The sequence below is a fragment of the Passer domesticus genome, chromosome 15 (genome assembly GCF_036417665.1).
Source record: "Passer domesticus isolate bPasDom1 chromosome 15, bPasDom1.hap1, whole genome shotgun sequence".
Lineage (NCBI taxonomy): Eukaryota > Metazoa > Chordata > Aves > Passeriformes > Passeridae > Passer > Passer domesticus.
Genome location: NC_087488.1, coordinates 2,871,696 through 2,884,561, shown reverse-complemented (window position 1 = coordinate 2,884,561; position 12,866 = coordinate 2,871,696). Strand labels below are relative to the sequence as shown.

Genomic DNA, 12,866 nt, shown 5'->3' with positions numbered 1-12,866 from the left:
GTGTCAGGACATGAGAAATTGAAACCAGAGCCCACGTTGTTAAACAAAGTGTATGGTCAGGCTCCATCCCCGTCAAAGTGAAGAACCTTACATGAGTTCTAATTATGCTTATAAATTATTTTTCACTGTGTCCAGCAAATCAGCCTGTAAACCAGTTATCAAAACTCAAAACCTCAAATGTCACCATCCAAGTTTCCCTTAAATGATAAAAGTAGTGAAGTGTAAGTATTTTTAAGGAAGAGATTTTTCTACTTAGTTTTGCACAAATAAAACTATGAGCAGCTCAAAAAGATCTTCCTCAAAACCTGGAGAAATTGTGACCTTCCTGTCCAGGTCTGGCAGCAATCTGAGCAGTACCTGCACACAAACTCAGGGTTACTTAGAGAAAAAAATATGTCATTTCATCAAGTCATATGTGGAAAGCTCAATAATCACTAGGTTTTCCTACTGAGTTTTTTCTTTTGTTTATAGCTGTGAAAGACACCTTCACGGAGTGAAGACTTGACAAGAACCAGGTTGAGCAACTACAGTCACTATTTACCTCCTTTTCTTTATGCTATTACATGGTAAAATTACAGATCATGTCAAAATGTTAAATCAATGTAGAATTTGCTTCTCCCTGACAATATGCCTTTGTGCAAATTACCTCTAATTATTATTCTTTATCTGTCACTGAACACTTTCCATTTTTGAAATACATGAGTGAAGTCAACCTGTGTATGGTATTTTATTTTCGCTGTCACACATGAAATCATGAACCACTACCTCAACAACAGTTAATAGGTCTGATTATGGAAAACTGATAAATTGACTGGTCACCACAATTTCCTATCATGATCAGCACTCAAAATTCTGTTTGTGGGAAAGTGGAAATACATACACATGCTTACTTAATTATCACTTTTTTAAAAAATAGACATTTGTTCGCTCTGTTTTTGCCAGATCATCAGATCAGTATCAGAACACATGAAATCAATAAACAGTGTGTCACAAGCTAGTTCAATAAATATAAAAAACCTGTATCTAAAGACTAATTTTTATGGAACACGATGAAACCAGAAGTTGAACAGAAATACCTGCACGGTAGCTGGCCAGGACATGAGACAAGCAGCTTAACCCCCCTCATTGAGTCCAAAACCCTCACTTGTTCAAGACCAAAGCTGCCCTTAGCCCCAGAGCAAAGCTGAATCTGCAGAGCTCTCTGCAGAGCCATCCTGCTGGCACAAGCACAAGCCTTCTAGATTTACACTGTGCCCAGCAGGCTGGGCTCAAAAAGCCAAGGAAAACTTTCATCTGATCTTTCATGTACCTCTGAACTTTCAGAAGCACAGCTCCAGGTCCTCTGTGCACAGTGCTGCTAAAGGCCAGGCAGGCAGGGCAGGCAGGGCAGACTCCAGTGCTCTCCCCTGACCAGCTACAGAGCGGAGGAAGAGAAGAAACATTCAATGATTTATCTCTTCATAACCTGACCCAAGGTTTTTGTCTTTCAGGAACACCCGTGCCATGTTCCCTGCAACCCAAAAGTGAAGCAGCAGTGGAGTATCAAGTCACCAAGCAGAGCTGCAGCCCATGTGCCACGGGAGAAGCATCCCCTGGCTCACAGGTTCCACCCTGAAAAGAGCCAGGCTATTCACAGACTAAACAGCTTCACCATTGAGCAAAATGGTGCTTTTTATAACCAATTTACTTATGACTAAAGAAACATTTAAAATTATTAGTAAATATTAAAAGAGACACAGAGAACAGTGAAAGCAGTACACAGCTGGAGATCTTTGAAAAGCTTTATCAGGAACAGCCACTGCTGGCCACAGGGGAACTGGGGGGTGCTCCTGCAGTAAGTGCTGTGAAAGCCAACCTTCCCTGTGCCACCAGCCAGCTGACAGAGAGCACAAGAATCCCTCAGCATTTTCTCCATGATGAAATAAGGGACAAAATCAGAGAGAAAAGCATGGCTGTATTATCAAGAGCTTCTAAGAGGAGTACAGCAATAAAGCCACTCCTTGAGGCAAACTTAACAAGGAGATGTCTGGCTGCAGAAAGTTTGGGAATTATTTTGGGTATCAGTGCACACACAGAGGCCCCAAATGAAATCTTGGTTCTGCTGTGCTATGCCCTATAAACACAGAGAAAGCATTCTTGCCCCAACATGCTTATTTTGAGCACTCAAAAAACAAGATGCCGGTGACCCTGGTATTTCTGGAAGAGTTGCTGGCTGGTAAATAGCAATATTGTGACCTCCCAAGCAACAAGAAAGAGAAATGCAAACAACCAAGAAGAACAGAGCAAAACAAAAATATTTCCATAAGCAGAACTTTTTATATCCCAAGAGATCTCTGCCTCTGGAGCTTGAAAGGGACACATTAACCTGTGTTATGTGACTCTCAGTATCTCATAACCTTCAATAAATTTATTTGCTAGGAAGCTCTGCAAGAAAGCAGAAAAGGTGAATTGTCTCAAATCCTACAGGAAAATTATTATGGAGGATATAATTGAACTGATGGCTGGAGTTTGTCTGTGGATCTCAAAAATTCACTGCAAAACTGCTCTCCTGCAATCCCTTCACATCCAAGGGGATCAGGCACTGTGGAAACAGGGGTCTAGGGAATCTTAAAACATAGAGCAGTCAGAAATAGGCAATTTTTTTTTTGCAAGCGCTGGTAAGCTCTCCTTGCTGGTTTCTTCTAGACACCATCTATTTAATTCCAAAGTCAGAAACTGGAGGGAACACACCAAGGCCCCACTGCTTTAAAGGAGGAAGAAAAGATACTCCCATCCTAAGATTCCAGGAAACCATAAAATAGAAAGAAATTTAGTTTTGCCTCATCTCCAAAACCAGGAAGAGCAGCACTAGGACAACTTGGGGCACATAAACCTGAGTATTTCAAACGGAATGGGGAGCAGGGTTATGAAGCACTTTGCCCAAGGGACTCCTCCACCCCCTGCTCTGGTGCACGCTGGAGAGCTGTCCCTGGATTCCTTCGGGGTGAACCAAGCCCAGGACTGGCTCCAGGAACACGCCTGACCTGCTCCAGCCACAGGGGTGCTTTTGTTCCAAGACCTGCTCCAGGAGCACTGTTAGGTGGAAGACCTGAAGTGTGCAGAACGTGGACATTGTGTGCTCAGCACCTCCTGCTTTTGCTCTTTGAAGAGTTTACTTGCTCCTGTTGACTCAGCCTCAAAGATAGCTATGACTGCTGCAGCTCAGACAATTAAGAGATAATACACTAGACATACAGCGTAAAAAATAGGATATAATTAAGATATCAAAGGTTGAAAGGAAGCTGAGAATTGAAGTACTGGTAGAGAAACAAAGCTTATGTCTGCTATCTGTACAGCACTTTTACACTTGAAGAGAGTACGGGGTATGAGATAATTAAACAACCACTACAAACTTCCTCTTCTCTATCACTACTATCAACAGATTCTCAGGGAAAACAGCAAAGCAAAGCTCCAAACAGCACCTCTATTCACAGAACAGAGCAGGTGCTTGGCAGAGATCAATTAATTAGGAGGTGAAATCTCAGTTTCCCTTATTAAAACTCAGAGCTGCTCCCTAACAAAACCCTCCCCTGCAGCAGATCCTACACACCAGCCCGTGGCACTGCTGTTTGATGGCTTTTATCATTGCCTTTGATGTATTTTTTCCCCTGATGGCATTTACCTATGAGCTGAGTAATCTGGCTGCAGAACAAAGTTCTGAGGAAACAGGAAAAATGGGCAGCTCTGAGGCACCCACTAACTACCACATCCCCTGAGGGTCTGGGCATGGAAGGGAACAGAATAAGCGTGCTACAAACCTGTGGCTAAGGGCAGTCATGGCAAAGGTCTGCTTGGCTTACAAATACACAGCCTCTGATTTCTGTAACTGCGTAAGACACTGGTAAGAAATGGCAGCTGATTACAGTTCCACCAAAAAATACAGAAGGGAAATGGGGGAAAAAGCAAAGCCCAACCCATATTCCTTGTTAAAGTAATTCTTACCACATGCTCCAGCTGCTTTCATAGCTGCATTTCAGGGTAAGAAGAGACCATTAAATGTCAGTTCACAAAGCAAATTTCATCTTATCTAGACTGCATGGCAGTTTGTCCATCTCTAGTACCCTGGCTGAAGCAGGAGCTGTGAAAGGCATCCAGAGCTACAAAATCCAAACCTCTGTACTAAGGAGGCAGAGCAGCCTGTGCCCTCTCATGATAAATGGCAACCAAGGACAGAACAGAAGTCTGAGAAAGACCATGAAAAACCCACTGCTGGCATGTGGTATAATTGCTCTACATAGTGGTCTTGTGATCTCCTAGAAAATATAAACAAATAAAGAATATTTAGGAGCAGTACCATCAGTCTCCACAGCTAAGTTCATGTCAGTTTGGGATTAATACTGAGAACAGTTACAAATGCAGCAAAAATACGGAATTTTATTTGTTGCTACAACACAGCCTTCACACTGCATTTGGCTGTAAAGGTACATGGAAGGGAGAAGTATCACAGGGATGTTTCCCTACAACCTGTTCCATTTATTTCCATTAGAACAGCAAAATTCATCTTGGAGTAACAACGAGGTTATGTCTGATGCTGTTTTCTTGAAAGCACACTCCCACTGAAATACATCAGTGTCAACACTTTCCAAAGAAATTAACTGAATTTGTATTTTTAGAAGCTAACCAGAGAGCCAAAGCCCAGGGACACACATCTGCTTCAGCCCGTGGCTCCCAGGCACCAATGTCACTGGGGATGTCGTTGCCTGCTGGAAGGCTCCTGCTGCAGCCCTGCTGCCGTATGCATGCGGACAGCTCGCTCACCAAAAATAAGTTTTTGTGTCACATCAAAACAAGCACCTGCCAGGGGCAAGCAGCTGCCACTGCCACCACTGCTCTGCAGTGCTCTCCCCATGTCCTTACTCACTGACCTTTCCACCACCATCCCGGCCTCCTTTCGTGTTTGTTGCCACAAATATCTCCTTTCTCCATCACAATGCCAATTTATGACTCCTTCGGGTTCTTCCACTCAGTTTTCCAGCTTACTTCATCAAAATGGGTACTTTTATAAGCAGAACGAATAAACTCACAGACCATAACAGGGTTTGTTACATATTCCCCTCCCATTTAGATCCATCTGCTCCCCACCTTGGACTACGAGCACTGCAGACAACAATCTCTCTGTGAGACAAAGGCACGGCACTGAAGAGACACAGCTTTGACAAAGAGACAATTAAATCCTCAGCTCGTACAATCCCCCTGCACACGCCTCTAAGTGCTGCTAGAAAGCAGCCAGGAGTTTCACTTCAAAATGAACATTGTAGAAAAATGAAAATCAGACTCTTTACCAAGGGGAACTGAAGGATCCTTCATTTTCTTCTCCAAAAGGCAAATTTGCCATTTCATCCCCAGATCCCTTGAGCTGCAGAAATGAAAGCATCTGCCAGCTCACTGAGCCACCTGAGTAACTTTTTCCAGCCTAACTCCAAACTGCAACAACTTGCCATATCAAACTGCCAAATCTACAGTGCTCATTTCTTTCTGTGAATCCAGCTGTCATTTTTCCCAAATGCCTTCTCAGTCCCAACTCTCCTGATGCCAAAAAAACCTTTTCACAGATATACATAATTTTGCAAAACACATATGCTCTCTGTATGGCACATGAAGTCAATTAACAAGTTTACTTACTGAATTAAAGGATGACACACAACAGTAAAACAAAAACCTCTTGCAGACAGCAAACACATGAACCTTCTCCTCCGTACAAGGCAACAGGCTCAGAAGGAGCGCTGAGTTTCAAAGCCTATGTTGAGTACCACAGATGATCATTCGGGCTTATCTCTGTGGCATCTTTTATCCTGCAATTCCCCCGGTGTTTGTGATCATCAGCACACTGAGTTAAATGTAAAACACGGTCAGCAAGCACAGAGCAGGCACTGGGGCAACTCTGTTCCCTCACAAAAGAAAAATAAGCAGAAAATAAAAGCACGTACCTTTTAACTGGTCAGCTACCACGCTCTGACCGACACGCTCAACCACCTTTCCATCCTCCATTTCATAGCGATCATCCAAGTATTTGGCAGTAGCCTCTGAAATATGGACCTTCCCAGCCACCCCAAGCTGCTCCATCAGGTTGGCCAAATTGACATCGTTGGACCACACATCGAACTTGAACCTCCTCATGCCCAAAATGCCACACAGGACTGTCCCGGTGTGCACACCGACTCTCATGTTCACCATTTCTTTCTTCTCCTGGCAGAACTGCTCGATGGCTTTGATCATGCCCAAGCCCATCTCGATGCAGCAGTAGGCATGATCTGCCCGGGGCTCGGGGCAGCCGGCCACGCAGTAGTAACAGTCTCCCAAAGTGCTGATCTTCTCACATTTAGTGTCCTCACACAGACGGTCAAAGCGTCCAAAGAGGTCATTCAGGAGTCCCACCAGGGCGTGGGCTGATTTGTTGGCGCTCATTTTCGTGAAGCCAACAATATCTGCAAACAAAATGCTCACTTGCTCTATCTGCTGCATTTTAAAAGGACGGAATATTATGGGGGTTTTCTGTATGGAGGGCTTCTTCTTCCTGTTTTTGGGGCTTGAGGTGGAATGACGTTTGATGGAGTTTTCACTTTCATCATCCCCCTGCTTCATTAAGTCATCGGCTATTATTCTTGGCATAACAGAATGAATCATCCTCTCTTTCAGGGCTTTTTCCACTTCCAAGTCTTTTCCATGCATGATGGATTGCCCCACTTTCAGGAATGTGCTTCTTGATCTGACTTCGGACATGATAAATAAATGAATACCGATGGCATGGATGCAGATGTGCAGGAAGGCTTTACTCAACAGCTCCCAGTAAACCGCACCAGCTCCCAGAGGTGTGAAACAGTTCTCATCACGGAAGTGATAACCAAAGGTCTCGAAGAGGACCGAGTACGACAGTCCCAGAAACAAGCTTAAATACAGGGGTAAGTGCATCACTGTGTAAAGCAACAAGAGCACTTCAATACACATAGAAAAACTGCCCACTTGTGACAGACAAGTGTCTGTGGGATCTGCCGGGAGAGTCCGGTTGGACATGTCACCACTTCCTGAGACAGGCTTCAGAGCCTGGAACTGCGGAGCGAGGGTCAGAGCGAACACCAGGAGGGTGAGGATCAGCGAAGTCCATACGTAATGGCGGGCATAAGTCTTAGTGAAAGTGAACACAAAAAAAGCTACACATACCAGGAGGAAGCACAGAGCCGGCACCATGAAAACAATCTGTTTCTCTCTCATGTGTATGCCGAAGTAGATGCCCCAGAGCAGACAGGCCACGCCGATGTAGAAGAGGGCATAGCGAAACCTGCGCTGGGTCTGCGGGAAGCATCTCTCCATGCAAGCCTCCTCCAGGTTGTTGGAGTCGAACTTGGGGTTCCACCACTTGGAAGAGGCCCTCTCGAAGAGCTGCGGCAGCTTCTTCGGCCGCCGGAGGCCGGAGCCACTGCCGCCCGCTCCGCCGGCTCGGCGGGTGCCCCCCGACTCCCCCGAGCTGCAGCTGGAGGAGATGCTGTACTTGCAGTGCTTGGAAGAGGTGCAGCCCTGGTGCTGCTTAGGGTTGATTTTCACCGTCACGCTGTTGCTGTCCCCGCTGGAGTCGCAGCTCACCTCGGTGCTGTGGTGATGCAGCAGCTGCTGGTGCGGTGGGGAAGCCATGTTGTCAATTCCTCCTCAAGAGCCCGCGCCGGACTTGGGTCTCTGGGGCTGCCGAAGCCACCGGGCTCCTCGCAAAGTCGCCTCTAGTCTCCTCCGGTCCCCGCCGCGTAGGGGCGGCCGGGCAGCGCCGCGGCGATCGGCCGCTCGCCGGGCTCCGCACAGTGCGCGCCGGGGCAGCCCCGCATAGTCCCCTCGCCTGGGCCGAGCCGGGCCGGGGCTGCCGCCGCCCGCCGCTGGCCCCGCTCCCCCGCAGCCCTCCCGAGGCGCGGGGCGGGCGGGCCGCTGGCTCAGCCCCGCGGGGGGGATGCCGGGCCCCCGCCGGGAGGGGACCGCTCCTCCATGTCGGCTGCAGCTGCCCGCCGCTTCCTCCCCGCACGGCCGCCGACGAGGGGCCGCCTCCCGCCCTCAGCCAGCCGCCCGCCCAGCCGGGACGGCAGCGGCGGCAGCGGCAGCAGCGGCAGCAGCAGCCGCTCTGCTCTGCTCCGCCCGCCCGCCCGTCTGAGGGGAGGAAGGGGAGCGCGGGGACGCGCTCAAGCGGCCGCCACCATCTTCCTCACGGCGCGGGGGGGGGGTTCGGGGGCTGCGGGAGCGCGCCCCCGCTGGCCAATTGGGCGCGGCGGCGCGGCGGGAGCGCGCCCCCCCCTACACACAAACACACACTTCCCGCCTCAGTGCGAGGGTCGCGGGCAGCAGCGGGGACCGTCCCCTCAGAGAGGGACGGGCGTGATGTCGGCGGTGCTGTCCGTGGGACAGGGACGGGACAGCGAGGGGCGGCAGGAGCCGGGCGGCACCTTAGCGGGGCCAGTCCGCGGGGCCGAGCGCCGGGGTTCCCGGGCTGCCCCCGCCACCGCCCTCCCCACCGGCTGACATTTGCCATGCGCAGACAACACGCACTTCACCAAACAATTCAGCCCGAGCCCCGCTGCAAACTCGCTGGGTTATTTTTCTCCTCGTTCTCCGCTTGTTTATGGCTGACGCTATCTCGCCTGCACCGCTCCCTCGGTTTCATTATCTCTCCTCGCAGATGGACCGTGGCTTTCCTTCTTCACAGGGCTTCTCTCTGCTGGTGCTAGAGCTCCCTCTCCTCTCCCCGGCTCTGCATCCCTCACCCTTGCTCACAGGTGATGTTCCCAAATTGGTCTCACCTCATCCCCCTCAGCCCCCTCATCCCCTCAGCTCCAGCCCCAGTTCTTCCTGCTGTGGCTTCTCCTTCCCTGAATCCCATTTACTTTTTTCCAGGTGAGTGTTCCCCAGCGAAGCACTTCACTGCAGCCGTCCTTCCTCCTGCGGTCCCTTCTCTGAAGGCCCCAGCACCCCGTAAAATAAAGCCAATGTAATAATAGTGGCATTGTGGCCAGCGGGACCAGGGCAGTGACCATCCCCTGTGCTGGGGCACCTCCAATCCCGGGGTGAGTTTTCGGCCCCTCAAGACAAGACAGACATTGAGGGGCTGGAGAGTGTTCTGGGAAGGGTCTGGAGCACCGGGAGCGGCTGAGGGAGCTGGGAAAGGGGCTCAGCCTGGAGAAAAGGAGGCTCAGGGGGGACCTTGTGGCTCTGCACAGCTCCTGACAGGAGGGGACAGCCGGGTAAGGGTTGGGCTCTGCTCCCAGGGAACAGGGACAGGATGGAACAGCCTCAGCTTGTGCCAAGACCAGTTCAGATATTGGGACAAATTAGTCACTGGACAGGTGGTCAGACACTGGCACAAGGTGCTCATGGCAGTGGTGGAGTCACCATCCCTGGAAGTGTGCAAAAAATAAGTGGACATGGTACTTCACAATATGGTTTAGTGGGCACAGCAGTATCGGGTCAAAGGTTGGACTCAATGTCCTTGGAGGTCTTTTCCAGCCATAATGATCTATGACTGTCTATACTCTTTTTAAAAATAGTAATAGAAAATCTGTGGCTGCACAATTACTGAAATTGAAACCTGCCCTATTTTCCATTTCCTTTGTAAAGATGTCCTGTAACCATGCTGTAACATATGTTCCTAGTATTATTATTTAGAATAAATATGTATTTCCTGACATGCTCAAATATCAAAATAATCTCTAAAAATTCCAATCAATAGCAGTAATTGTTCTGGTTTTGCTGTGACATTGTTGTCTCTTGAATTCCAGCTAATGGCTCAGCTGATCAATATTTTATAGGGAGTGCTGCTTACCATGCAGCTCTTACATAAACACTGTTGGGAAGAGAGAAATCCCTGAGCTGACAGAGCAGAAAGGCAGGATGGCCTCCTGGGCTTGGCTATTAATTGATAAATTTACTAAAACTTCTTTCCAGCCTTTTTATTGATTCATCTAAATATACTTTAAGTTACATTCTTACTTCATACAGGATGATGAATTTTTTAATCATCAGGATTAAAGAAGTGCAACAGTTTCCAAGGATTCAAAGGCATGGTGGGAAAAGAAGAAAAGTTTTTTACCTCATTGGCAGAGAATTTAAGGTAAAACTACCTGTGTTTTTAATATTTTTTATGCAAAACTGCAAGATTTATGCTGGGTGATTTGAACTTAGAGATTTAAGAGGTACTGAAATTCCAGCATTCCAGATTTTTTGTGTTGTTCCCCTGGGCTTCATAAAGTGGTACTTTGTATGTTCTTAGAATAAACAGAATCACATCAAAGATACTGGCTACATCACAAGTTTTCACTGAGTGACCCACATGATACCAAATTTTGTCTGGCTGCTGGTCAGAGACAGCTTTTGATCTCCACTAATAAAATAGTTCCTCCTTCCCAGCTTATGTTTATGGCTTTGAAGGAGGGAGATGGGATGGAAGGAGACATCTGACTTGTCAGACCCTCCTTACTAAAAGCTTCACATGGGGGTTTCAAGGTTGTGCAGAATCCTTGCTCCCCCAAGGAGCTCCCATTAGACTTTTAACCTGTAGGCTCCCATCCTGCTCCTCTACTTGATCTTTTGGGTGGAACAGTCACCAGCCCAGCCACTCCCCACCTTCCCCTGCCGTTATCAAGTTCCATGGAAACACCCTGCATGTGCAGTCAAGGAACAGTTCTCTTCAATTTCATTAGCTCTGGCTGGGACAGATCTCATGCAGTCTCCTGAAACACTGAATTTTTAATTTCACTTTGCTTTTATTGTGTAAATTTTTCTCTGTTGAATTCAAGTAGCAGATTAAATACATGAAGCAGAAAACCACAAACACCAGTGATGCTTGGATTCATTTTAAGTGTGACTGAGATTTGTTTTAGAGAGCGAGAAGTGGTTTGAGGTTGTATTTGTTATTTCCTCACCACCACCACCTTCTGATTTGGTTTTATCCAGGGTAGATGTAAAGCCAGCATGTTAAGGCAGCACCTGAGTGGGTCATGTCTGTGGCATCCTCTAAGGAAGATGCTTCCTCTGGATCACTTTCTTAGCCATCCTGGTAGAGCTGGGAGCCTCCATGCAGGCTGGTTCCTGAGTCCTGGCTTCATTCTGGACTTGGTTGTGCTGGTTCCCCGTGGAGAGCTCTGACCACCCTTCCAAAATACTCTGGGACTGTTTTCCTTTCTCAGAGACTGAGTTAGAGGAAATATTTCATAGAGCAACAGCTGGGCAAATGCAAATCCTCCTTGCAGAGTTCTTTTAACTTCAAGCCACCAAATAGACATTTAGTCTGTGGAACTGTATTTACTTCCCCTCTCAGAGGAACAAGCCTTGTCAGCTGTAATGATGAGCTGTTGTTTGACATTCATAATATTGTACTTCACTGCTTATCTGATGGAGGCACGCAAAGCTATTTAGGGGCTTCTGAAATGTGACAGCCCACATGATGCTTTTTTAGACTCCCCAAACCGCCCTCATGAGGCAGGAGAACATGGCATGGGAACGGCTGGCTGGAGCAGCGGCGTGCCTTAATGCCACAGGGCTTGCTGTGGCTGGGGAGGAGGAATGGGCTTTGAAAGTTTGCAGCTTTTGTTGTGTGCTGTCAAAGGGAGAGCTTGCAGCCTGAAGGAACAGGCATCGTGGATGCCATGGGTGGGGACTGTGGGGATTATTGATCCTGCCTGGTAACAGCATAAAGATGGAGGCAAATATGTTAAAACCTGTTTGGACCATCCACAGACAGAAGGGGGCTCAAGGGAGACAGCTCAGATGCCCCATTTCATGCTATCTTGCCTTAATAAACAGAAAGATCTCACTTTCTGACAAACTTCTGTATCTTCATCCTTACTGCCATGCAGAGCAATCATTGCAAGTTTTGAATCCTGGAAGCCTCCAGGTGAAAGAACTCATTTAGGAAAACCAAAACTCAACAAATCTTCTGGCTTCTTTTCGAAGACTAACAGGTAAACATTGGCAAATATTGTGAAAGACTGTGATACTTTATAAAACCATGATGGAGTAACAATGTTTATTTCATTTTTCCATAACAGAAGATCACTTTGACATCTGTTCCATATGAACCCATGGAAGCCGAGTAAATGGGTGGTGCATTCTCACCTCCTTGCAGTGCCCAGGTTGGTTTTGTGTTCTCTATTTTCATCCTTCTGAAACTGCTATTCAATTTATTCATATCACTGAGGGGATTTCATATCCCAGATGAGATGCACAGATTAAATAAGCAAGTAAGCAGTAGAAGATCTTTTTGTGTGACTCAAGAGAGAGGATAAATCCCAGTCCAGATGAGTGGAAATCTCTGACTCCCTTGTGACCAGGATTTTACTTGCAGGCTTTATGGTTGTCTCATTGGAGTGGTCTCTTTGCCAAAACCAATGCAGAATATTCCACTTATCTTACAAAATGTCTGCCACCAGGAGGTGGCTTCACTCAAATATACATTTCTTTAAGATTACGACAAACTTGAATTTATTGCTCGTTTCATTCATAACCAGAAGTTCTCCTCACTTGCCAAACTGCTGAATCAGCTTGGGTACCTCACCCTTGAGTCAGCACAGCCCAAAATAGAAGCTTGCTCCATTTCCGAAGAGAGGAAGTACCACTGCTGTCTGCACATACAGCCACATCTGACATGCTTTTATAGCTACAAACACTCAGTGCTGGGACTTGCATGGCACTCTGCTGCTTAAAAAAAATAAAAAAAGGAAGTAAAAAGGCACTTTCTTATTCAAAATAGGAGTGTTAGGGTTGCTATGAGTGGGACTGTGCGGATGTGGGAGTCCCAAGGAATAAAGAGCTGGAGAAGGACTGTGCAAGTGGCAGTCATTGATGTCACCTAGCCCAGCCCA

The 12,866-nt window shown here is 47.4% G+C and overlaps 1 protein-coding gene across 2 annotated transcripts in view; it reads right to left on the bottom strand.

Annotated features, from left to right (window-relative positions):
- ADCY9 (adenylate cyclase 9) overlaps positions 1 to 7,761 on the bottom strand; it is an 82,913-nt gene extending 75,152 nt beyond the window's left edge. For both annotated transcript variants that reach the window (XM_064390900.1, XM_064390901.1), the window contains exon 1: positions 5,967 to 7,761. In XM_064390900.1, coding sequence (XP_064246970.1) covers positions 5,967 to 7,665 — 1,699 coding nt within the window. In that variant the 5' untranslated portion in view covers positions 7,666 to 7,761. The remainder of the gene's footprint in view (positions 1 to 5,966) is intronic.
- Positions 7,762 to 12,866: the final 5,105 nt, after the last annotated feature.